Genomic DNA, 25,520 nt, shown 5'->3' on the forward strand with positions numbered 1-25,520 from the left:
TGACCAAAGAGAGAAATTGAAAAAAATAAAAGAAAGAAAAGAAAAAATAGACTAGATACACCAAGGCTCTATTTTTTATATAATTAATACTATTAAAAAAATCTTGATAAAACAATTCTAACACTAAATTAAAAGACCACCAAATGAGGTTGTAATTGATTAAAAATTTTGTTTGGGATTAAATTAAGATAACTATACCCTTATTTGATGATTTTTTAAGATGTGATTAGAATTATCTTGTTAATATCTTTTTAATAGTACTAATATGTCAAAAACAAAGTTATAATATATGGCATTGAACTATTATTTCTTTCTTTTTTCTCATTTATCTCTCTTAACTTACATATTCTTATTTAATTATTAGATTTTAAATATGATTAATTGATCATTGTTTTTTTTAAATTTTGTATTGACTTTAATATATATTAATTAATTTAGATATGAATTTTAAAATAACTGTTATTTTTAACTGTGATTATATATATATATATATATATATATATATATATATATTTGGTAACATAATTATGTTTAAATTTTGCTATTTTCAAAATACATTTTTAATTTATGTTATTTTTTTGAAAACTTTCACCGCACGGTGCCAATTTTTTATTTTATTTTATAAAGAATTCCTACAGTGATGGGTGTCCTTGGTGTCCCCTTCCATGCCTAGAAGTCAATTTCATCAATGTCCTACAGTAGAGATGTCAAATGCTAGTCGTTTAGCGGAAGATAACAAGCCCGACAGAGGTGTATCATGCCCATGTGAAGAATTCCTGCAATGATGGGTGGTGTTCGTAGTGCTGCGACGGGTATGTTTTGAAAAGACTGAATGGGAATGCCGACTAGTCTGTATTTTTAATTTTTTTTATTTAAAATTAATATTTTATTTTATTGTTTTAATGTGTTAGTATCAAAGATAATTTTTAAAAAATAACTATAACAACTCTTTTAAATAAACTGATGAGGATTTTAATACACAAACAATTTACAGCATTCCAAATTGCAATAAAAATTTGAAAGCATCAGTCATACAATTAGGGCAATCTATCAACTTGAGAAGAAAAATTTAATGAAAACATAGTAGAGTGAACGACACACGGTAGATTCAAATACCATTGTTGTTTCAACATATCTAGTTTCATGTTATATCATAAAAATGTTTTGTCATTGTTCTTCAGGCCTCAGAAGACATTACATTACAATGATGAGTACGTGCATTGTAATATCATAAAAATGTAATGACATACTGAGCCTGCAACCCCACCAGCACGTCAGTTCTGCATACTGAGCCTGCAACCCCACCAGCACGTGCATACAAATGATGAGTACACAGATCTGCTTTGCTTGCGATGTTTTTTTTCTTTTTTTTTTGTCTGTCTGTCTAGGTGAGGTGCGACTGACATTGCTAGCAAGCTTTGCTAGTTTGTCTTTTGCTGTGTTTCTTTGTTGATGCTACTGTTTGTTTTGGTGTGTTCTTCATAGCTACGAAGAATTAAGAACTCTCCTTTAGGCGATGACAGCCGATTGCAGAAATGTGTAGAGGTTCTTAAATGTAAAATTAATTCATCATAAGGACATGGTCACGGAGTGGTACTTCATATTTTTATTATTTCTTTTGGTGTAACCCCATGACGACTACTTTGCCCTGTCAAAGAAATGAAGTTTCAAGTTTCTAATCAAGTTAAATTAAAGGAACGTCCATCTTCAGTAAAAGGTTGATGATAACATGATTTCATGGATTAACAGACCAAAAGTTGGATCTCTAGGACTGACAGTCTTCCAATGTGCTTAAAGAGGAAAAGAAAAGAAAAGAAAAGAAAAGAAAAGAGATCGAAAGCAGTAAAAATTAACCATTATGAGAAACCATACACTACCACTTGCTGAATTTTGCTTATAGCATTGGGTTTTCTTTCCTCTTCTTCTTCTTCTTCTTCTGTCAATTTAGGGGGAAAGGCCATAAACAAGAAGGAATACGACAATGGGGGAGGGCAGCTAGCTAGGCTATGATGATTGAACAATTTTGTTGCTGCTCCATGTGAGATATATAAAGCAAGAAACTTTCAATTTAGTGGTCCTTAAACATGTAGTTCAAACAGATGTACATCAATGTGCTCTTTAGTTAGTCCACATAACTTGCTGCTGTCCCTTGTCGGGGATGTTGGGCATCCGAGCCTCGCTCCCTTGTCATTAAAATTACATTAATTGGCCCTCACTGTACTAACTAAAATCTTTAGCAAGACCAGAAGCAGTTGACTAGTAGTTGATTTTTTTTTTAGTTTAAATGTATTTTAGAAATATATTTTATTTGAAAAAAATTAAGTTAATGATTTTTTAATATTCTTAAAAGATATTATTTACTTCAATATTAAACACTAAACACGAATGAGACTTTTTCTAGATTTGTCCCTTAGAATTAGTAATTAATTAATAATTAACAGTAGTAATTAACTATCCATACACACACGCGCATGCACAATAAAACAAGCAATCTTTCTAATGTGATATATATAAAACATAGGATCTAGGCTAGGATTAAAAGGTTCATTAAGATTCATGATGATTTTTGAAAGCCTATAACATTATGTTTTGAAATTCTGTAACATTATTAATTTTCAATACAAAACTACTTTCTTTAAAATATTCATAAAACCGGTCATTTGAATTAGGATTGAAAGATTTATAAGAACTTTATTCATCATAGTGCAATATTAATTGAAACTTATATATATATATATATATATATATATATTGTATTTTCATTCTGATTCCATTTGTGATAAGTCAGTCGCATTGGGACTAAAGAATTCATGAGAATCTTAGATTTTAAGATCATCATGCAATCATTAGGCTAATCCACTCAAGTCAGGTTCCTACCTTTATCAATCAATTATAGCTAATCTCAAAAGCGTTTAGTTGAAAACAATTCTTTTTACAAAGAAAGAGTGAAAAAGTGGAACTATTATAATGCTAAGAGACCTCCTTAGTTAATAGTTTAATTAGCTTTGGGTTGGATATGAGTGCACCAAATTATATTTTCTTTGTTTGGTTTAAGTTATTGTCAATAATTATCATTCATCTAGTCAGTTTTTACTCGGCAATAACATGCATATGAAAATGTTTAGGACCATCTTTTTTATATAATATTTAATTAGGAATTATTGCATCATTTTCTTTTATGATACTTCTCTTAAAAGATGGCAAAAAAATGATGTCATTAAAAGTGAATTAATTTATAAGTTCATTCAACTATTTTCTTTTAGCTAAACTTAAGATATAATGGATTTTCCGATTAAAAAAAATATATAATGCGATAAACTAATTCTACCATGTGCTTAAAAAAAAAAGGCAATGCACTTGTTTATTACTTATATAAATAATGAAGCAAGTTTTTTTTTTATAAGATTTTGTTTTAATTTTTTTTTTAGATTAACATGGGTGTCCGGGCTAGCTTGCGCGCACCACAACTAATCCCACGGGCCCTGAAGTTAACGACCATGTAATCCTCCAGTGGTCATCATATGAGCAACCAAGGACTCGAATCTGAGATCACAAAGGGAGCAAACCCCTTGATCCAAGTCCTTACCACTTGGCCACCACCTAAATAGTTTGTTTTAATTTTTTTTTTAATAGTTATTCAGGTTGTTTTTAGATTGATCAAGTTGGTTAGGTTACGTTGAACCACTTTCCTTACAATTTAATTTTAAACCCGAGCGATATAAGAAGTTGAGTCAAAATATTTTTTTATTGTTAGTTTTGTCCTATCTTTTTTCTTCTTAATTTTTTCTTCACACTATTTTTTATTAGTTAACTAAGTTTTTTTTAAAGTCAAGTCGACTGGGTTATGTTAAGATAACTTTCACATGATTTAATTTTAAACTTGAATTAGATAAAAAGATATTTAGGATGAAATGTTTTCTTTTATATTAATTTCATTATTTTTTTCTAAATTTATTTTTAAATATTTTTATCAGTTGTATAAGTTATTTTTAGACCAATTAAGTTAATTAGATTATATTGATATAATTTTTAATTTTTTTAAATTTAGGTTAGGTAAAAAATCAAATAAAAAAATTTCAATACTAATCTTTTATGTCAATACTAATTTTATAACATTAAAAATATATTAATTTGATTACGGAGTATCTAATGTGTTCACAAAATAAACATGCTTGTATTAAATCGAGATTGTGGTAAGCTTATGAAACCATCCATTATTGATGTCGTCACAGGACTAATTTCCAATTATTTTAGCAGAAGTAATTAGTAAACAAGGCTCCTTTTGGCTCCAAGGTCCACATATTATCTACAGGAAACCCCATCCTACCTGCGCATTCAACCAGTTCAATTTATTTGTCACAGAAGTCTGTAAAACTGTCATCAGCTCTGAGAAGAATGGGGCCAGACCATGCCATGACCAAGAGGAAAGAGCGAAAGAAACTCCTCCTCATCATCATGTGTGTGTTCCTAGCAGTGGACCCCATGTTACAGGTATCTGGATGGTGGACAGGCCCTTGGATTGGATCTGAGGGGTAGCTTTCAATCTAGCAAATTTTTTGAGATAGGGGCCCATCCAAGTTGTTATATTTTGGTGGGGATCCTTCTTTTCTCTTTGCCTTGTTTTAATTCAGTTTTTTTAAAAAGAAAAAACATACAAAAATACTATAATATATCATTTTATATATTGTCAGTCTCTTCACATTGAACTTGTAATTTTTGAGTTGAAATGAGACAAAGAAACCATTCTGGGGTACTTGTGAACTCTGGCATATTGATGACTGGCAGTGAGGGTTTTTGAGCCTATCATAGCTATAGCCCAGATGTTTACGAACTCTGCTCAGACCCACTGGAAAGCAATAATTATAACACATTTAATGAAACAACTAACACACACACACACACACGCCCATGTACACATACATGCAGTTTGTTCAATGAGCCTTCATTAATCGAACTCTCTCTTTTGTTTTCAACTTTACAGTGAGAACGCTCTCACATCAAGGCAAAGCTGGTGTGGAAGTCGATGCGGGTTGTTTGAAAATATAATAATTGATAAAATTTAAATTTTTTTATTTAAATAATATGTTTTTATTTTTTAAATTATTTTTATTAAATTATATCAAAATAATTTGAAAATATAAAAAATAATTTTAAATATTTTTTTAAATACATTTCAATCACGTTCTCAAATACTGTTTAAACACCACTCTCATCTAACTTTCAGTGCTCAGTCGCTGCTAGCTCGAGAGGTTTCTGGCTGTGTGTTCCCATAGGCTTTTACAAAGATTACAGTACTATGATATTTAAATTCTTTGTGTAAAAAAACACAAAATAAGAAATCTGACCCTTAATTTTAGTTTATGTTTTAGCTTAGCGACTGTTTGACTGTCTGAATAGTAGGAAAAATTGAAACAAAATGGTCCATTTAATTAAATCTTTGAAGACTATTTTTATTTTATTTTATTTTAAAGTTCCTTTTTAAGCAAGTTTGACGATCAAAGAACGTTATACAGAAGAGAATGGCATTGCTGCTTTGATATTTACTCCCATGAGTGAAACATTGAGCTGCTCACGTATTGTTTGTACTTTTCCTATCAAGATAGCGATTTAACCGCTGCTACATCACATCATACAATTGCCCCAAAATATATTTTATAATTTCTCGTAGAATCTTCTTCCATGAAAAATAGATTCCTTCAGGTTGTGGTGTTCCTATAAAGAAAAGCAACGTATTAGGTAAAGGGTTCTTGTTGCTTTACAGATTGTTGTTGTGGACTTTAAGGAACCAATGTTTCTAATTAGTGTTGGTTACCAGGTAATGTATCGAAACCTACCTTATACTATCTATTAATAAATAGAGGAATAGTTAACATTTCGATATTGGGATTGACTTGTAAGTAAAAGAGAATGAATTATTGCTTTATCAGATTAATTATTTTTATTAAAATAGTTACATGATATTTACCCGATTAGGTTTAGTTTTTTAAGTTTGATTAAATTAATAACTTATCTGATTCAATTAAAAAATAAGATATTTCTCAATTTAATTTATTAAATCAAAACATGGTTAATAACTATTGTTATACCTAGAGGCAAATACTTAGTTGAAATAATGTAGTTATATTATAATTCATTATAAAGATCAACTACTATACTCGTCTAAAAAATAACCAATTAACGTATTAGAGGATACTTGATTTAAGATGAAGGACACCGACAAAAGGGTTACAAGAAGGATTTAATTATTTTGTTTAAAAAATTTATTTCTTGTCTTTTCTTTTCAAAATTTAGAACTAAAAAAAGATAGGTTCCTTACATCTCATTTAGATGGTCTGAACTTAAATTTATGCATCATAATTCCATGTAAGAAGAATGTTACAGAATATATTGAACAAGAACAAATTATCATTGAAAATAAGATTGTAAGAAGAGTATATTGCAAAAAATATATAATTATGTGACCCACACATGAAGATCTATTTCAAATATATACAAGGTGATGTATATATATATATATTTTTAAGTCCATCTTTTCAGTTTATTCAAAAGTAAATCATCCTTGTGTTACATTTAGTTTATGAGTTCATCAATCATCTAAGAAAATGTTAAATCATGGAAAATTTAAACAAATGTTTTTTTTATTTTTTATGATCAGTTTTGCTGATATACATGCAAGACTAGTATATTGCTAAAAATACATTACTATTACAATAAGATATGCTATATTTTTAATATATAAGCAAAGCAGTTTATGCCTCTAAAAAGCAGAATAAGTAGCACAATGAGTCAATTTATACAACAAAACAAACAAAAGGGACATGCTAAAACAATTAGAATCACTTGATTACAACTAAAATAATAAAAAAGCTTGTCTATTTGTGTGTTTTAAAAGTATTTTAATTTTTTTTTATTTTAAATTAATTTTTTTGGATGTTTTTAGATCATTTTGATATACTAATATAAAAAATATTTTTTAAAAAATATAAAAAATATTATTTTAACAAAATTTTTGAGTAAAAAATATTTTGAAAATAACCACTACCACACTCTCAAAACTCCAACCTTTACCATTGCCTTCTCCTGGTCACTAACCCAACAGTTTCAAAGACTTTCAAATTTTAGTCTTTGTCTTATCCTTTATATAACCAATATTTTTCTTCAAACAACCATGATTCAATGCAAAGCTTGAAGATGGTACCACCACTAAAAATAAAATATTCACCAACCAAGAACAGAAGCTCCAAAACCTAATTTATTCAAACAATAGCTAACAAATCTACTTTATTGGAATCTTTTATTCCAACAAGGATTGAAAAGAGTCCTAACATGAATCCATTATGATCACTTAAAACACCTTTAATACAAATAGGACTTGGTTTACCAAGAAAAGAGCCATCAACATTCTATTTTAAAACCATATCTTAAACTTCTTTTTATGTGGACAAGCACAAGAAAATAGATTTGATTTTTTTATTTATCGTATCGAGTAACTAGGATTTGATCATGTAATTGTCATCTTTCTACACTTCATAATCTTCAAAATTGGTAGTTTCAGGTATAGCTTTTGAACTTGAAATAAATATTTAACACTTCTTATGATATATAGAGGAAAAATGGAGTTTGCCCTAAATAGAATATAAAATCTTAAGCTATTTAGTTGAGATGGTTCTTTAAGATGATATTAGAGTTTTATTGATCATCTAATCACGAGTTAGAATCTTACTATCCTCTTTCTGTTTGATAAAAATATAATCACAAGGTAGTATGAGCCTATACAAGTTTTAAACCCCAAGGGTTTAAAACTTGTATAGGCTCATACTAAACCCCAGGGGTTTTTACTTAAAGAGGTGTGTTAAAGAATAATATAAATCATATCTTGGGATCTTACCTAACAACATAACAACATAATTGAGAGGCATAATCCTGTGATAATGACAATTATTATTTAGATTATGTTTCTAAGTTTAAAATACATGATGAAAACCTATTTTCAATTCTTTTTATGATTTAACCCATATAATATATTCAAATTGCCTTTATTTAGAAATTAATAGTTTATTAGCCTGTGCTTTACCGTGGTCAGATCAATTTTTTTAAAATGTAAAAAAGAATATTAAAAGCATAAAGAGTTTTTTTGATATTATCATTAAACCTAGTCAAGTGGGTCAATCTTAAAACTTTTTATCCTAGCTTTTTATGTAACTCAAGTTTCCAATAAAACTATGTGGGAGTTGGCCCGACTTAAATTGATTGATTTTATGGATCCAAATATAACCTAAATGATCGGTAAAAAAACATAACTTAACTATTAAAATACTTCAAGATGATAAATATTTTAAAAAAATATCACGACAAAGATAGATTAGATCAACCCTGGTCTCTCCGCGACCTGAGTCATGGATTCTATTGGGTTTAATAACTTATTTTATAATTTTTTATTTAATTATATAATACAAGTCGATGCTCATAAAATTAAACACCAACTCTAAAATACATATTTATTTTAGATTGTGATAACTAATTAGTACTTAAAAAGATATTTTTATCAAGGTTTTAAATCATCATTTTACACTTAAAGTATTAATAATTTCCTATCTTAAGCATGTTTTATAATAAAAAATATGATAATGTAAGATAGCTTTAATTTATGGTAAATGCTAATTTTAAATGCAGACATATTTAACAATTCAAAGGATTGATTGATGTAAATAACTATTGAAAGTGAAAAGACAAAGAGAGGGCTAAATTTAGAAAAGATATACTGGTTCAGTCCAAATTAGAATACTATTCAGTCATTGGGCCATATCTATAGCTGTAAAACTTGGATTTGGGTCTGCTCTATATGAATAGAAAGCTAAGATACAGACCTAAAACTTTCATAAGGAGTCCAAGATTCAAAAAGGCAGTTTTCAAGTTCAAATTGTATAAAAAATGGAGAAGTTGAAATTTATCCTATAGCCCAGATACTGTTCAGTGTTCAGCCCATATCTCGAGTTCTAGAAGTTCAAATGATTTTATTTTTTTGTTGGAAAGCTAAGATAATTTTCTAGAACTTTTATGAAGGTAATCTATTCAAATTCTGATGTTAGTAATGATGTTTTGTTTAGAAAAAAAGATAAAGATTGTTACTAAGTCAATATATAGTCATCCACGCAACAATTAGTAAACAAATCAATAGTTTCAAATTTTAGTCTATAAAAAATGACATTTGCCGTGCATTTAGGTATCTTGGTTTTCAGATAAAGATCATATTCTTACTCTACTTCTTTATATTTTTTTAATGCTTAAGTTTTGCTTTCACTAATCTCTTGTTTATACCCTTAATTTCCTTTACTATACTTGTATAATCATGTTATGCTCTTATTTATTTATGTTTCTCTTCTTCATTACATTTAAATAAGTTTATTATATCAAGGTGAAAAGGTTACAATAATGGTGTAAGAATAAGTATAGTATAAACTCAATATGGATTATAATGTTTGATAGTAACATATTTTATATTTGTTATCTTGCTCACTTTTGATACTTTGCTTGTTAAATTATTAATATAGATTTATGTTACAACAAATACTTATGCTATGAAAAGAACTTGATTTGTTGTTAATATAAGTTATAATCATGAATACCTGATAACATTTATAAGTATTAGCATTATTCAAATATATAATTAAGTTAAGAATTTATAATTCGATTGGAATCTCCTTTGTATGTGGTTCCAATTGAGTAATAAAAATAGTTTACATTATACTTATTTAAAATACCATTAATGGATCCTCTAATCTTGATAATTATTTTATCCTTGTTTAATCATTACATTAATCTTACATCTCAAAGTTCTCATCATCATCATCATCATCATCATTTATAATTTATATAGTTAACCTTCTTGTGATTCGACCCTAGTTTTGCTAGGTTATTTATTATTTCGACACTCCTATAATTGGAAGAAGATATCAATCTTCAAGTCGTGTTAATAACCCCATACAAAATAAACGATGCACTCATATTTTGTAAGTTTTTCTAAACTTTTATTAAACTTCTGTCAAATAAATCATCTTAACCCAATAGCTTAAACTATTAGGTGAGGTCTTAAGATATGATTTATATTATTCTCTAACACCCCCTCTCAAGTAAGAGTTCTCACATTACCTTGTGCTTAATTTTTTATCAAATAAATGAAAATAGTGAGATTCAAACTTGTGACTGCTTGTTTATTAAGGCTCTGATACCATGTCAAATAACCATCTCAGCTCAATAACTTAAGCAGACATGAATGAGAGTTTCAAGAAATCAAATCCTATTCTAGTTGAAAGATCAGATAAGGCAGTATCGATCAACCAGGAACTAATCTACTAGAAGGGCACTATAAAGTCTGGATTTATGGTGTCAGATTCACCAACTCTCAAAGTATTTGAATTTATGGATAAAAAATCTAAAATGATTTCAAAAAAAGATAAACAACATTGTGATAATGATGATCTCAAGTCAAACTTTGCAATTGAAGGAGAGTCTAATAGCAATCAATGAGATGCAACTAATGAAAATGGTAAAGTAAAAATAGTTCTTGAAGATGCTAGCAATCAGAAGTCAGAAAGCAGAGATGAAACTGAAAGTTGCCATTTAGTAATCGAGTCTTCTTCAATTAGTAAGTTTCTTGATATTTTGTCACTAGTAATCTAGTAATCTTATGGCACCTTGTGGCACCTTTTAAGAATATCTTATTTAAGTACAAGAATGAAGCACTTGTTATGGCACCTTGTGGTACCTTTTAAGAATATATTATTTAAGTACAAGAATGAAGCACTTGTTGAAATCCATATGATAGAAGCTAAAGAAATTGACATGAAAACCCATAAATGGCACGTATCTTCATATGTTTCAAATGAGACTCCAGGATATGTAATTCAAATGGCTTCTTTTTGTACTATGGCATCTAGCAATTATTCAGGTAAAATGCCATTGCACAAGATGCACGATCATGATAGTACAGAGAATTTCATTGAATTTCTTTTTTTGATATAATATCAGAGTTTTGATAATCAAACAACACAAATTCAAATTTTACCATCTCTATTTATTTGATAAAAATTAAATATAAGGTAATATAAGTTTGAGTAAGTTTCAAGCGTAAAGAGCTTTCACTTAAGGAAATGTATTATAAAATAATATAAATTATATTTTAAAAATTTACCTAATAGTTTAAGTTATTTAATTGATATAACTCCTTAGCACTCTCAACCGCATGGTTTTATAACAAGTATCAATCATGAAATCAATAACTTTCACTACTCAATTATAGTACCTAGAAGAGTATATCCTAGATAAAAACAGCTCATCTCTAGGTTTTATCATTTTAATAAATGTAATATAATAATTTATATATGCACACAATTATGTATTAATTATAGTACCCAGAAGAGTATATCCTAGATAAAAACAGATCTCTAGGTTTTATCATTTTAATAAATGTAATATAATAATTTATATATGCACACAATTATGTATTATATATCCTTCTTCATTCATCTCTTGCAAATAAGGGATTGGAAGTGCAATCATGTGTGGAAGAGAGAAAGGACAGTCATCTATATTCTTTTTTTTTTTGGATAATCATCGAGAAGAGACATCTATATTCTTAAAGGAAAAAAAAATGTCTCCCCACATTACCTTCCTTTCTGAAAGTATATGACTTGATTGTTTTGTTATTATAGTAAAATAAAAGGGTACAAATCTTAACTTAAGGCATGCATATTTTTTTTTTTTAAAAAAGAAAGACTGAAAAATGCAAAACAATCTACTATACAATTACAATAGAATCCGTACAGCTAGCCAACTTCAATATGCTATACGTTTTGATCTCATTATGTATTTCTTTCTTCTTAGAATGAAAGTAGAAAGAAGAAAGAAGGTAGAAAGTAAGATTATATTTTCTCTGAAATGTACTATATAAAAGTTTATGATTAATTGATTTTAATTAACAGCCCCCAAAATCTCTAACAGAGAAACTAGGGCTCTTGTCAGGCACGTTTCCAGCATGGCGTAGCCCTAGAGTGAGAGACACATCTCCAGCAGCAGAGGTCCCAAACCTTATGAGTGTAGACCCATTATGGTCAGCTTCAGCATTGGCATTGCCGGATGTGGTCCCATAATCAGCTATAACAATGCTGCCCTGGGGACATGTATCGTCAGCGAAGTGATGGAAGGATTGTCCAGCATGAGGTTGTGGTGCGACCTCTGTGGTGGAGGTGATATTGGTGGGTGTAATAATGGGGGTGGAGGAGGAGGTGGAGAGTTTAGCTTGGTTTTCCGAGAAACATTGTCTATTGATGGCAAGGAGTGAAGGGTCCTTTTCATTGGCATTGATTTCGGATCTTTTGCCTGATGGTATGGTTGTAGCTGTGGGGGCTGTTGTTGTGGCAGCTGGTGCTGATGATCCTGTCGTTGTTGTAGTAGGCGTTGGTGTTTGTGCAAGCCCACTATTGTTGTTGTTGCTGTTGCTGCTGGTTGGCTTCCTTTCTCTATCTTCTGCCCCTGGTTCCTCTTCTTTGGCTTCTTGCTGGTACATTTCTTCAACCATGGGTTTCCACAACCGAACCCTGGCATTAATGAACCAGTTTGACACCTAAACAGCGCATAGAGTAGCATGAATTATAAACCTTCATTTAATTTAGCTAACCACGTACAATATGATTAACGAAAGATTATAGTTACAAGCTAGGTCCAATATATATATATATATATATATATATGATGCAAGCAAATCTTAGTTGCTTATTGGGATATCCTTTCGAGATAATTATAACAAATAAAATAATAAAAGATATAAAACACATTAATATTATTATAACAGACATTAGTGGTGGAATTCACTTGAAAGTGTCGATTTCCATGAATAATTCAAGAATACCTTACAATTAAAGCATCTAAATGTGTGTTTATTTCTATTCCCTTTCCAAGGGCACCTTTGGGATTTTGCTTTTCATGCAGATAATATACCAGGTACCGAACGGAAAAACAATTATAATAAATTACCGTACACTTGATAATAAATTATACATGATGGTAAATTTAGAATGAGTATGTTTTTGCATTAGAAGTTTATTTTTAAAAAATTGTTTTTTTGTTGTTTTAAATTATTTTTTTATGATTTTAAAAAAAAATTGTTTTAAATTATTTTTTTATGATTTTAAATCATTTTAATATATTTATATTAAAAAATATTTTTTTAATTTATTTCCGAACAAAAATACTTGAAAACACAATAACATAAATAATATTCTCTAGATATATATATATATATATATATAGAGAGAGAGAGAGAGAGAGAGAGTGAGAGAGAGAGAACTTCTCGCTAAAAGTTTAGTAACATGTTCTTTAATTTCACGCAAGACAAGGAAAGAAAAAAAAATCCGAAAGAAGAAGAGTCAAGTTGGAAACCAATCTTTACCTAAAATTTTGAGAGGAAAACAGATTAAATAGAAAAAAGAAATAAAATTATAGGGTTTAATCACAAAAGAAACTAGGAGATGCAGTTGCAATAAATACGTGATAGACAAGAAAACAGTAAGAAGGTTAAAAACCTACTTGCAGGTGGTAAAGAATAACATGCAAGTAAAAATCCCGGCAAGTATACAAGAATTTAGTTCACTGTCTTTAATGGTTCTTCGCGTGGGTTGCACATGTGTGTCTTTCTCTAAACAGAGACATAGAAATAAACCAGAAAAAGTAAACCCTAAACCACGCAAACAAATCTACTCAACTCACTCATGGCGCTAACCTGATTTCTTGATAAACCAGTCTGTCTAGCTAACAGATGCTTATCAGCATCGCTTGGATACCTGAGAAAGAGACCAGAAAATGACATCAGAGTCAACACATAAACCATATAAAGAGAGAGACACCAATGCTAGATATTATTTGTGTACCATGTAACACGAGGCGCGAGAATCTAAGAGAAGAAAAGATGAGCAGTATTTTGTAGCAGGCAGTAGTAGGGGTATCAGAGAAGTTTAGGGGGATACGTACAACTACGCTCATTGATCTCTCTTATTATTTTCTGTATAAATTGTGATTTTCACATAGAGTAAGAGAGAAGAGAAAAGGTTGTCAGTTAAACCAAGCTTTAATAAAGTTTTTCTCTCTTTTTATTTCACACACAAACTAATTTCTGTTGTCTGCAAATGGAGGGAACTTAGGTATAATGGGAACCCTTTGACAGCTTTTAGCTGACGAGACAACATCCAAGGACACTGCATTACTGTTCCTTTTAATCACATTATGGACAAAAAGCTAGAGAAAGAAACAAGGGAACTTGGATCTTGTGTTAGTATCTATCTGGTTAACTAATCAGAAAGTATCATTATATGATAAAAACTTTTACTCTACTACTAATAATAAGCGCATGTACTTTGATTTTTCAACTTTCTTGATTGTGATAATTTTCTTGATTATAGTGAAGTTTAGGTAAAAGTAACGTACGGGTGGAGAAAATGCTCAAAAAGCCAGGCTCTTAGAATGTTGACAGATCTTTCAGGCAAGCCTCTTTGGGGTCTCCAAGCTTCTTGTTCCATCATGCCCATTTGGTGAAAGGCTCTTTGTTGTCTTAGACTTTGCTCTAATAACTTAAGCCTTGGTGTCTCTCCTTTTGTTATGGCTGAGGTCCCAGCACCATCTTTGTCTCCAAGTAGCTCACAGCTATGCTTCAATTGTGCTGATATTGCTTCTTTTAGACACCGAAAATGCCTTGACATTGCCTTCTGGGCAAGGGCAGTGTAAGGGACCGCCGCTCCGAAACCCATTATTAGATCAAATGAGTTCACTACCATTTGCATTTGCTCACAATAATGGTTGTATCTCTTATCCACCTGCAATAATATTGTACACCGACAAATTAAACATATAAATACAAGGATTAATTTCCATCAATCCCAACATGACTTTATGTAAGAAAAAAAAAAAAAACAATTACGGCATGCATTAAGTATGAAAGGAATGCTATACCAATTAAGTCCCATGAAGCAGACCCCTAAAACAGAACTCAAGGCTGTTTTCACTACCTTGTCATATCGCAAATAGATTACAGATGTGTATGTAAGGAGAAGTGGACATCATTAGAGGACTAAGTCATGTGACATTATTTGATATTCATGACAGTATCATATTAATTGTTTAAGATTTTATTAACAATTATTCTTTAAAATATTTTTATGTATTAAAATAATATTTTTTATTTTTTAAAATTTATTTCTATCTAAAAAACAAAAAAAATTAATTTCAAACAAAAAAATCAAATTTTAATAAAAAACAAGCTAAACTCAGTTGAAAACTCCTCAAGACCTGTTTCAAAACCTTGTTTGCTTCGTTGCTTTCTTTTTTCTTTCCTTTTGAGCTAGAACTTCTGTAATCTGTCAGCTATTATCTTTTTAGCTATTTTCTTAATAATACTATCAACTATTATTAAGAAAGAAAGACAATCAAGAATTTTACGACACCCAAGAAAATACATACATACGTACATATATATATATATATGTATGTATATATTTGACAAGACATATGGTTCTTGAAGGAAACCCACGTAGCAAAGAAAGAGAAAGGAGAAGAATAAATGCATTAATCAAAGCTGGTACAGTGCTGAAATGATTGTTAATAGGAGCGTAGAATATCCTAGGTGTTTCTTTCGTTACTGTCTTTCCCCCAAATACAGCCAATTGCCAGGCTTGCTTCTGTAATGCATAAACAAAACAAAAACAAAAGGAGAAAAGAAATGGAAAACACCCCCTGCTGCCAAGGTCAACTAAGATAACATATCAATGCCTTTATTTCTCTGCAATATTACTACGAGGGGTACCACTCTTTTAGCTTCATAATAACTTCCCTTACGTAACATGGGGGATTATCAGTCGTCTTCCCAAGCAGGAGGAACGTCGCTTCTTGCTGGACACAGATAGATACCTCTAATAATAGTAGACTTTCATGACTTCTTTTCTTTTTTCTTTTTACCTTACCACACCAACCAGAAACCTTAACACAAACCCCCCACCATTCCAATCAATATGTGAATAAAAATTTCAGAAAATAAATAATATGATGACTAATCCAACTCTACCAACTAGATGATCTTATGTAACCCTATTGTATTGCACAAGGGTGAGCCGGCTTTTCTCTCCTTGGGATTTTTAAATAGTTTATAATATTGTTGAAAAGGCTTTCCGTAGTTTTCTGTTTGTCCGTGTGATTTAGAAAATCATTGATGCACTAAAATAAACATGCCAAGAAAAAATAAATAAATAAAAGGGTCTTGACTCTTGAGGGAGAGAGAAGGTATGGAATGAAAAAGAGAGAGAGAAAGATTTACATGCCTCATCAAGCATGGACAACAGTTTGACCTTCTTTCTTTGATGCTCAATTCTATCAGCAGCTGACAAGGGAAGGGGATCTTTAGTTGAAGAAGAAGAGCCGCCGCCGCCGCCGGGATTGTTATTAGAACTAGGGTTTGTGTTTTGTCTACCAAATTTGCTTTTCTTTAACTGACCTCTTCCGACACTGCAAAACTCTTCTAACAACTCTTGTGCTGGTCTCACATACTTTGAATTCCTCAAAACATTCACCACTCCTAATGATGACCCAAAGCCAACATGAACTTGGTGGTGGTTTTGTCCCACTCCTCCTTGTAAATGTAATGCTTGATGGTGTTGGTGGCCTCCCAAATTCTTGTAATATTGAGCAGAAGATGATCCACCAGCTCCTTGATTATAATACAATAACCCACCACTTCCCATCCTCAATTCTTCTGCTTTAGCTGCCTCTAAATGTTGCAAAGATGATGATAATGATAGAGAAAGTCCTTGCCCTTCAACAACACCACTAATTTCACTTGGATTATTGAGTGGACCACCAGTATTCCCTCCTTCATGAGAACTATCAGGAACCCAAGTGAATTGTGGTGGAGATATAACACTTGTAGCACCAAAACCTCCTCCTGGCACAGCAATATACCCTTGAAGAGAACTTGAAGGATTTGGTAACAACATGTGTAGTGTAGAAGAAGTTGAAGGAGGGGTTTGATGATGAGAAGGAGAAGGAGATTGTGGTGACCTGGGTTGTGATGGGTTCATTAAAAAAAGTTGCATGGCTGCAGCTGAATCTGCATTAATGCCTGAAATTTGATGCTGATGTTGAGCCAAACTGTCACGGTTACTATTACTCTTGGAATCACCTATCCCCAAACCTTCTACCACCATACTTTGCCTATTATTGCTGTTATACCAATCGTTGGTTGTCACCGGTTGTTGTTGTCGTGGCTGGGTCCGGTAATTAGAGTGTACAGGCTGATCCAGCAAATCAACAGCCGCAGCTGGTCCACCAGCAGGAGGGAAATTGAACATTTCTGATAACATGCCGGCAGTTTCGTAGACCGGAAGGCCACTTGATTGTTCTTCTTCTTCTTCAATACCTACTAGTGCCGGTGGAGGTGGTTCATAGTCTGATTGGATTCTAAGCTTATCTCTGCGGATCTGTTGGGCTATATCATGTTGCTGCTGCTGCTGTTGTTGCTGTTGATTATGCTCTTGGAGAGATACGGAGGATCTGTCGAAACCACCATGGGAGAAGGAAAAAATACCTTGATGGTAATCTTGGGACATAGAATTTTGATTTGAAGGATTGGACTTAATGTTTGGAGAGATTAACTGGTGAGTCTTTGAGTGAGGGAGAATTGGAGGGAATGGAGGTGTAGCTATTCCCATATCAGTATCTTGAAGATGACGATCATCATCTCTTCCAATTATCTTCTTAATTTATAGAACCCCCACCAGCTTATTTTCTTTCTCTTGTCAATCAAATCTGCTACATGTAGAGACAAACAAGAAACAAGAAATTAACATTTTCTTAAGCTTAATATATCAAGAAATTAACATACTAAAAACCAACAAAGTGTAATTGAGAGGGAGAGAAAGAGCAACGAGTATCAAATGGGTCTTTGTTGGAGCTTTTATTTGGCTAATCTTTCTCTTTATTTATATAAATTTATCATACTAACACACACGCGCGCGCACATGTAAGTACCTGTTGGAGTTTCAGAGTTTGAAAGGATAGAAAGCTCTCAGACATCGTATTCTCTTCTTTGGTATTGAAAGCTTGGTAAATTCATTTTTTTCATCTCTCTCTCTCTCTCTCTCTCTCTATCTGTCTATCTATCTAATCTCTATATGTGTAGCCCTCTGTCTGTCGTCTCTTTCTTTCTCTTTCTCTCCTTTTCTTTCTCCTGGTTGCTCTTTAGCAGCACTTAGAGCTAGTGAGTGTAAACAGAGAGAGAGACGGAGAGGAAGAGGTGAAGCTTAAAAATAAAATAAAGAAAAAGAATGGAGGCTTAATAGACTGATATCTCTCTCTCTCTCTCTCAAAAAAAAAAAAAAAAAAGCAAGAAAAGAAAAGAGAGAGGAAAAAAAGAGAGATCAAGAGGTCGCTATTGTTTCTTGCTTTTTTTTCTCTCCTCCTTCATCTCCTCTTTTTACTCATCAATATTTTATATTTATTAATTTTATATATTTTTTTTTTTGCTTTCTTGTAACAATATTCAAAGTTTTTTTTTTAATTTTTGTTTCCTCTGCATTTTGTCATCAGCAAAATAAAAAAGAAGACAATAATTAACTACTAGATATAAATTCGAGAAAAGAAATACAATAAGTAAACCGAAACGAAACATATGCAAACGAAGACTTTATCAAGTTTACTGCAACTTGACTAATATGACCCTAAAAAATTTGGGGTTTTTAGGTTTTAAAAGTCAAGGCATCTAAACTGACTTTTTCAATGAAGATTACTGCGTATTTCTTAAGTTGTGCGTGTGCGTGTGTGTGGAGTAAATTTGATGATATTTATTTCATTTATAAGAACAAAATGCTGCAGCCTATTTATGTCATTTTGTACACAGTCCTTCGGAAACCAACGCAAACTATGGAATAAAATAATAAAGATCGATGAGGTCAGTGCAAGGTCATCTCAATGATCCAAACTACCTTCATCCTTCGATTTGATTTCTATGACCGCAATGCCCTAGCTTTATGATTATTTGGAACCCACAGCAACACGGGTTGGTGAGGTCTAATCAGTGCATTTGGAATGCAATTATTTTTTTTGCATTAATAACACACAACCAAGCTCTATATATATATAAGCAGCCATGGGAGGTAGAGAAAACATATATGCTAGTAATTAATATACATGAGCAAATTAAAGGGAGATTTTATTTAGTTTTGTCAACAAGGAAAGGCTACACACAAGCAAGAAAGATGGTTTGCACATGCCATCGGTTGGGCTCAAGGCGAGTTAGGTTTGTCTGTGGGGAGTATATGAAAAGCACATATAACAGCTTTGCGGTTTGGCAATGCCAAGACTGGCAATTTTGATCATCCTTTTCATTTGGCCCTTGATTTCCACATATATAGGATGTTCTTTGTCTACTCCTTTTTATTTGTGATGCTTTTTCCGAGCTTAATTTAATTGCTTTCAATTTTCTTTCTCATTATCATAATTAAAGGTGATGGCAACGATAAAACATCCCAAAACTGTAAATCTTCAATTGTTGGATCGAATTTTGGTAACCTTTTCATTCTAAACATACTCAATGCTTAAGCATGTAAATCACTTTCTATTATATTAAGAGAGATGGTAAACTTGGGAAAATAAAATATTTGGGATTTTAGAAACTCTCTTTTTTTAGTTTTCAATGTCATCATGTCCCAAAATCCAGAAAGCACAGGAAATAGGTTTTCTTAGTGTCGGATGTTAGTTAATCAAATATTAACGTAAATATATTCTCCTCTCCCTAGCATGAGGAATCCAGAATCTTTAGCAAGAAGTCTCAATGCCTGCAAAAAAAAAAAAAAAAAACCTATCGATTAGATTAAAAAACCCTTGAATAATAAAGTCAAAATTTTTTAATGATGCTAGTAATAAATGAAAAAATAAATAAATTTCATGAAGCTAAATATTTATTCTTATTAATGTGTATATTAATGCCCTAAGTAGAATGCTTCTAACCCAGGGATGCTTAATTTAATGTTTTTTTAAGCCTAATAATGTTGTTTGAGTTAAGTGTATAATTGATTATAAAAAGGTTATTTCTGACATCTTATTAAATTATAATGTTATTAGGCCTAGCATGTACTTGAGTTCAAGAAAATTGGATTTGGTTCTTTTCTAGATTTCATATGCTCTTAGATTTAATATAAAGCTAAGCCCATAAAAATTAGATTTAATATCCCTCGAAACCTCATAAATTTGACTTTTATTAAGTATTATGGGCATTGGATTTGTTTTTAATTTTTTTTTATCAAAGAGCTTTTAACCAAGTGGATTTAAATGATAAATCTGTTAGCATGACAAGAATGTGTTTTACTCATCTTTTACATATTAAAGTTTTATTCTTTTATGATCAAATTTTAAATAAAACATCATCATGGAACACTTGATATATAAGAGATAAGGGATGTAACAATAAGAATATATATATATATATGGATTAGAAGTTTAACTATCGGCCAGTTTCATCTAATCATATCCCTCTTTATCAAAGAAAATAATACTTTAATCCCGTGTGGTAAATGAATGATTGATTATGACAATATCAGATATGCTTATCTAGAATATCTCGACTACCCAAGTGGATTATCCAGCACAAGTTTTAATCATGACAAGCTAGCGACTGAAAGACATTTGTTTCCATCAACTCGAATCTATCTTTGTTAGTTCATTATAAATCACAAAGAAATGAGAAAGACGTACTACTAGCTTGAAACTTAATTTGACAATCCATATAGAAAAACTAGTTTTCATGGATCAAACAGTTTTCAAGACGCTATTTCAAATTGTGTTGACACCTGATCTCCAGTCCCTTATTTGAGATCGTGGGGCATTTTCCTTCAAATTTACATTTTGAGGATGAAAGGTTGCGAATCTTTATAAATTTTGTTATCTACAAAGAGATAAACAGGTTGGCTAGCATGCCGCTTTGCCAAGTGAGATTGCTTTTGATTGATGTGTTGCCATACATAGACTTTTTGTTGGGATTTGTTATCATATTTATTCTTTGTTCTTCTCTCGAACCTAAAAACATAATCAATTTTGCAGACCAAAAATACTTAGAAGGCAGTACTATAAGAAATTAGAGATACATGAGAAGGATTTTTATTGTTTACGAAGTTGGTATTCTCCTTTTCCAACTTAATAATATATATGGATGCAAATTACTAGGTCGACATTATATGATCATTAACATCGATTTTTTTTTTTTTTGGTGGAGAGCACCGACAATTAAACCGGAACGCTTCTTTGCAAAAGTATTTTCCCGCTGGTTGATTGAAGCAAAGGTTCGATTAGTTGATTATCTATGTAGTTTTCTGAAACGATTAATTAATTTATTCAAGATTCTTCATTAACATTTAACTCTTTTAGTATTATAGTTTTGTCCGTAATTTCTACACATATATAGAAGACATTAGAATAACATTTGTAAGATGATACAAAGACTGTTATAAGAAAACAAATTAAGAGTTAAACCTCTCAAATATTTTTTATGAATATTTCACAAATTAAGAGGACAATGTCAAACCTCTTTAATCACACATATAAATATAGAGGGTATACCAATAAATAGATAAAAAATCAAATAATACAAATACTTTATGTGTTATGCCTATGTCCATAAGTAAAGAGAGAAATATAACAAGAATTAGAACCAGTTAAATTTGAAGAACTCTCAAATCATAGTCTAAAACTCCCAAAGCTAATATTACACAATAAATTGCTCCTTCAAAAATCCATAAAAATGAATTGAAATATATATATATATATATATATATATATATATAAGGAAATTTATCTTAATCCTAATAAATAACAAAATAATCACAATCTTAATCCTATTATGTTGATATTGTTTGGAAATATTGATCCTAAGGTTTCCTTTGTTCAATATAAATTAGTTATACAATGAGGATTTGTCTAATTTGAACCACCTCTACCTTTGTTTGAATTCTCTTTGTTGTTATCTATTTTTGAGTCTCCACTCAAAACAGAAAAACAAAAAAATTATCAGAAGAAAATAAAAAATATATAGTAGTGAGAAGAACATACAAAGGCACCTAGAAAATAATCAAAGATTGATTGAGGAAGTTCAAAAATACAAAGAATGAAATTTGACAGTATATTTTTAAATGATAAAAGCCATATTGACAAATAAAATTCAATTTGAGAAAAACAAGTTAAAAATCATATGTTTAAGCACTTAATTAAATTATGTTGAAAGATTAATTGAGTTTATAAAGGGTTTGATTGCAAGAAAAAATCGATTTTAAGTCAATTTAGGCTTTAATTGGAAGAAATTAAAGTTTAGGAACGAATTACAATTTTTTAAAAGTTAATTTGGTCAAATTAGAGATTAATTACATGAATATTGAAGTTTGATGAGAAATTAGAGACTTGATTAAAGAAATCCAAAACCAAGGACCAAACTAGAAATCATGTAAATATAAGGGTTGCAATTGATTAAATCAGGGGCTAAATTGAAGAAATTAGAAGTTTGTTGATCAATTAAGGGTCAAAATACACATATTCAAAACCAAAAAACAAAATAGAAAAGGCAACCAACTTCATAGTTGACATTTGGATTTGGTTGGGATATAATTGAATTGATTCTTAAAATTAAAATCTCAAATGAGGACTGATTTATAATTGATACCTTTTCACACCTTTTTATTTTAAATGAAATGATGTGAAAAATAGAGGAAAATAATGGAATAAAAGCAAAGAAAAATAGATGAGAAAAACAGAAAAAACAGAGAGGAATGAGAAAGAAAAGAAAAGGAAATATAGTAGATAAAAAAACAGAGAAGGATTGAAGAAAAGCTACCTTTCTCAATGTTTCTCTTGTCGTTAGTAGCATCACCATCGTGAACCATTGCCATTCTTTCTTGTCACCACCACCAGCATCACCATAAGCCACCATTAAATTAGCTTCCCTCTCTTTTTCTTTTTCTCTGCCTCAACTGTTCCTACAAGTAAATAATGGAAAGTGAATTATTATTCACTCTATATTGTTCATGTTGCATGTGAGTAGTGGAAAACCCACTATTTTTGGGCCGGACTAGTTCTGGCCTAGACCAAAATGTCTTGGCAGAGTTCGGCCCGATCCCCTTTAAAGAAGTCTTATTGGGCCAACATCGACCCAACCTCTATTTCAGACCGATGTTGCCCCAACTCAGCACAATTTTTTTTTGGGCCAATATTGGCCCAACCTATGTGGGCTCAACCCATATAATTAGGTCAGCCCCAACCCAATATATCATAATAATAATATAATAATATTATATTATATAGTAAAAAAAAAAAGCTCCGCTATTTAAAAAATTTGTGATTTCTTGCAAAAGTTTCTAGTATTTTTTATTAATATTGGTTTATATTTTATACTATAAAGATACAAATCTAATATTAAAACACTTAATTTTCTAAAAAATATTTCAAAAAATATATAGAAAAAAATATATATTATTTTTATGCATACAGTCAAATCTCTAAAAAATATAAAAAATTTATATCGTATTTTCATACAAAAAAATAAAAAAAAAAGAGAGTATGTATTAGCATGTATTTTGAACTCTAATAACTAGTTTATTAAAGCCATAAAAACTTACCTATATTTAAAAAATACCAAAAAATATTTTTGTTTTCTTTTAATATATAGAATTATGAACCTAGATCTTAAGATGTATTCTTGCCATTAAATAAAAAGGTAGTTCTTTTTTTATATAGATATCAGAACATTTAGGTTTTCACTTAATAAGATAAGAATCTCTTTAATGAGAAAGATTTTTTAAAAATATTAGAAAGACCAATAATTAAAAAACATGACAATATCTTAGGTTATATTAGACAATTTAACAATGTTGTTTGCCTTAAGTAAGACATATTAGGAGTGGTAATACCTTTTCTTTACACAACCAATCCTCGTGCCTAATCTTTGAGACTAGTTAGAGTTCCTAGTGATTTGCCTTAAGTAAGACATATTAGGAGTGGTAATACCTTTTCTTTACACAACCAATCCTCGTGCCTAATCTTTGAGACTAGTTAGAGTTCCTAGTGATCAAATACTAGGTGACAACTCACATTCTCTCTTTCCACTGAAAAGTGACAAAATTCCTCTTCGTGTCCATTTTTCGCAAACCATATAAATATACATTTGGATATTTAAAGAGGACGATTGCCGCGATGCCGTACCACGTGCGACACTCCTAATATTCAAAACTTTTCACCTTCATTATCAAGCCCTTTATTGCTAAATTTATTGACCTTTAGGTCATATAATATTTATATATTTTAATGATAACTAGTAAATAGAAATGGACTAATGATATGATTGGTTGAGATTAAGTTTAAATAAATTTATACGAAGATCATTAACACGTATGAAGAATTAAATGAAGAAATAAATCAACAACTCTATGATACAAAGCAAGTGAAGACGTAGTTCTGAAATATTCATTTTAGTGTTTTTTATGTAAATCTTTACATCTTACTTGATAACACAAATTTAAATGAATTCACACACTTTATATTGCATGCATTATATAATTGATATACATTTAGTTGATTCGAGATTCACTAGACTTAATACTATTAAAATTATATTTAAAATTGAGCTAGTCGATTGCTTGACCATACCAAATAAGCTAGTCGACCACTTGGCCATACCAAGTGAACCGGTTGACTATTTGACCATACCAAGTAAATTGGTCAACTATTTGTTCATGAGGGATGAACACCTAGGAATCTGTAGAAATCAATCGATTAATTGACTTGACCAATCTAAATCGGCGGATTATTTTAGTTGTCAAATTGGTGGATTATTTTAGTTGTCAAAGGAACAATAATAGCTATAAAATGACTAATTTTTGCTTGTCTAATTAAAGAATTAATACAAAATTTTAACATAATTTTGTACAAATTATTTTAAGAACGAAAACAACTTCAAATCATCAATCCTAAATCATACTCATATTTGTACATTAAAACTTCATATTCTTGTAAAAGAGTATAAATCTCCACACTCATTACAGTTAAACACTTCAATACATTTTAAGTGCTATTGAATGAGCTATAAAGACATAGCTTAAATTGAATTATCTAAACTTTGAGAAAGTGTTGCTACATTTGAAACATTTGAAATAATTATAATCCTTCAAGAGTTTAAGTGAAAAACCATTTGTCTTGTTAAGGTCCATAACCAAAGTGAAAAATCTTGAAAAGTGTATTTCTTCAAGTGATGAAAAGGGGCTTGGTAAGGATTCAATAAAGACATTGTAATCTTTAGCTTGAATTAGTAAAGAATACGATACTCAAGATCAGTTAGGTATTTGAGGTGTGGATGTAGATTTACCAAACCACATTAAAAATCGAGTTTGCAATTTTTATCATTGCACTCTTTACTTGAAGCACTTTAATTTTATTGTTGGATAATTGTG

The 25,520-nt window shown here is 30.6% G+C and overlaps 1 protein-coding gene across 2 annotated transcripts; it reads right to left on the minus strand.

Annotated features, from left to right (window-relative positions):
- Positions 1-11,732: 11,732 nt before the first annotated feature.
- LOC105114898 (BEL1-like homeodomain protein 4) lies at positions 11,733-18,372 on the minus strand. Of its 2 annotated transcripts, none has more exons than XM_011011611.1 (5): positions 18,067-18,372; positions 16,362-17,844; positions 14,479-14,864; positions 13,778-13,838; positions 11,733-12,622 (listed from the first exon to the last, which is right to left on the minus strand). In XM_011011611.1, exons 2-5 carry the CDS (start codon positions 17,745-17,747, stop codon positions 11,975-11,977), a joined length of 2,481 nt encoding a protein of 826 aa, XP_011009913.1. In that variant the 5' UTR covers positions 17,748-17,844; positions 18,067-18,372; the 3' UTR covers positions 11,733-11,974. The 2 variants fall into 2 exon arrangements, with proteins under 2 accessions (XP_011009913.1, XP_011009914.1); XM_011011612.1 differs by having other exon boundaries at positions 16,362-17,847.
- Between the last annotated feature and the right edge of the window lie 7,148 nt (positions 18,373-25,520).

The sequence above is a fragment of the Populus euphratica genome, unplaced genomic scaffold, assembly GCF_000495115.2.
Source record: "Populus euphratica unplaced genomic scaffold, PopEup_1.0 scaffold602.1, whole genome shotgun sequence".
Classification (NCBI taxonomy): Eukaryota; Viridiplantae; Streptophyta; class Magnoliopsida; order Malpighiales; family Salicaceae; genus Populus; species Populus euphratica.

What these genes read in the sequence shown, in the direction of transcription:
- LOC105114898 (XM_011011611.1), bottom strand. Translation starts at nt 17,747, where the DNA reads ATGGGAATAGCTACACCTCCATTCCCTCCAATTCTCCCTCACTCAAAG. An exon ending in TGTTGTCCATGCTTGATGAG is followed by an intron (nt 14,865 to 16,361) that starts GCATGTAAATCT and finishes ATATTATTGCAG; the next exon opens with GTGGATAAGAGATACAACCA. An exon ending in CTGGTTTATCAAGAAATCAG is followed by an intron (nt 12,623 to 13,777) that starts GTTAGCGCCATG and finishes TGCGCTGTTTAG; the next exon opens with GTGTCAAACTGGTTCATTAA.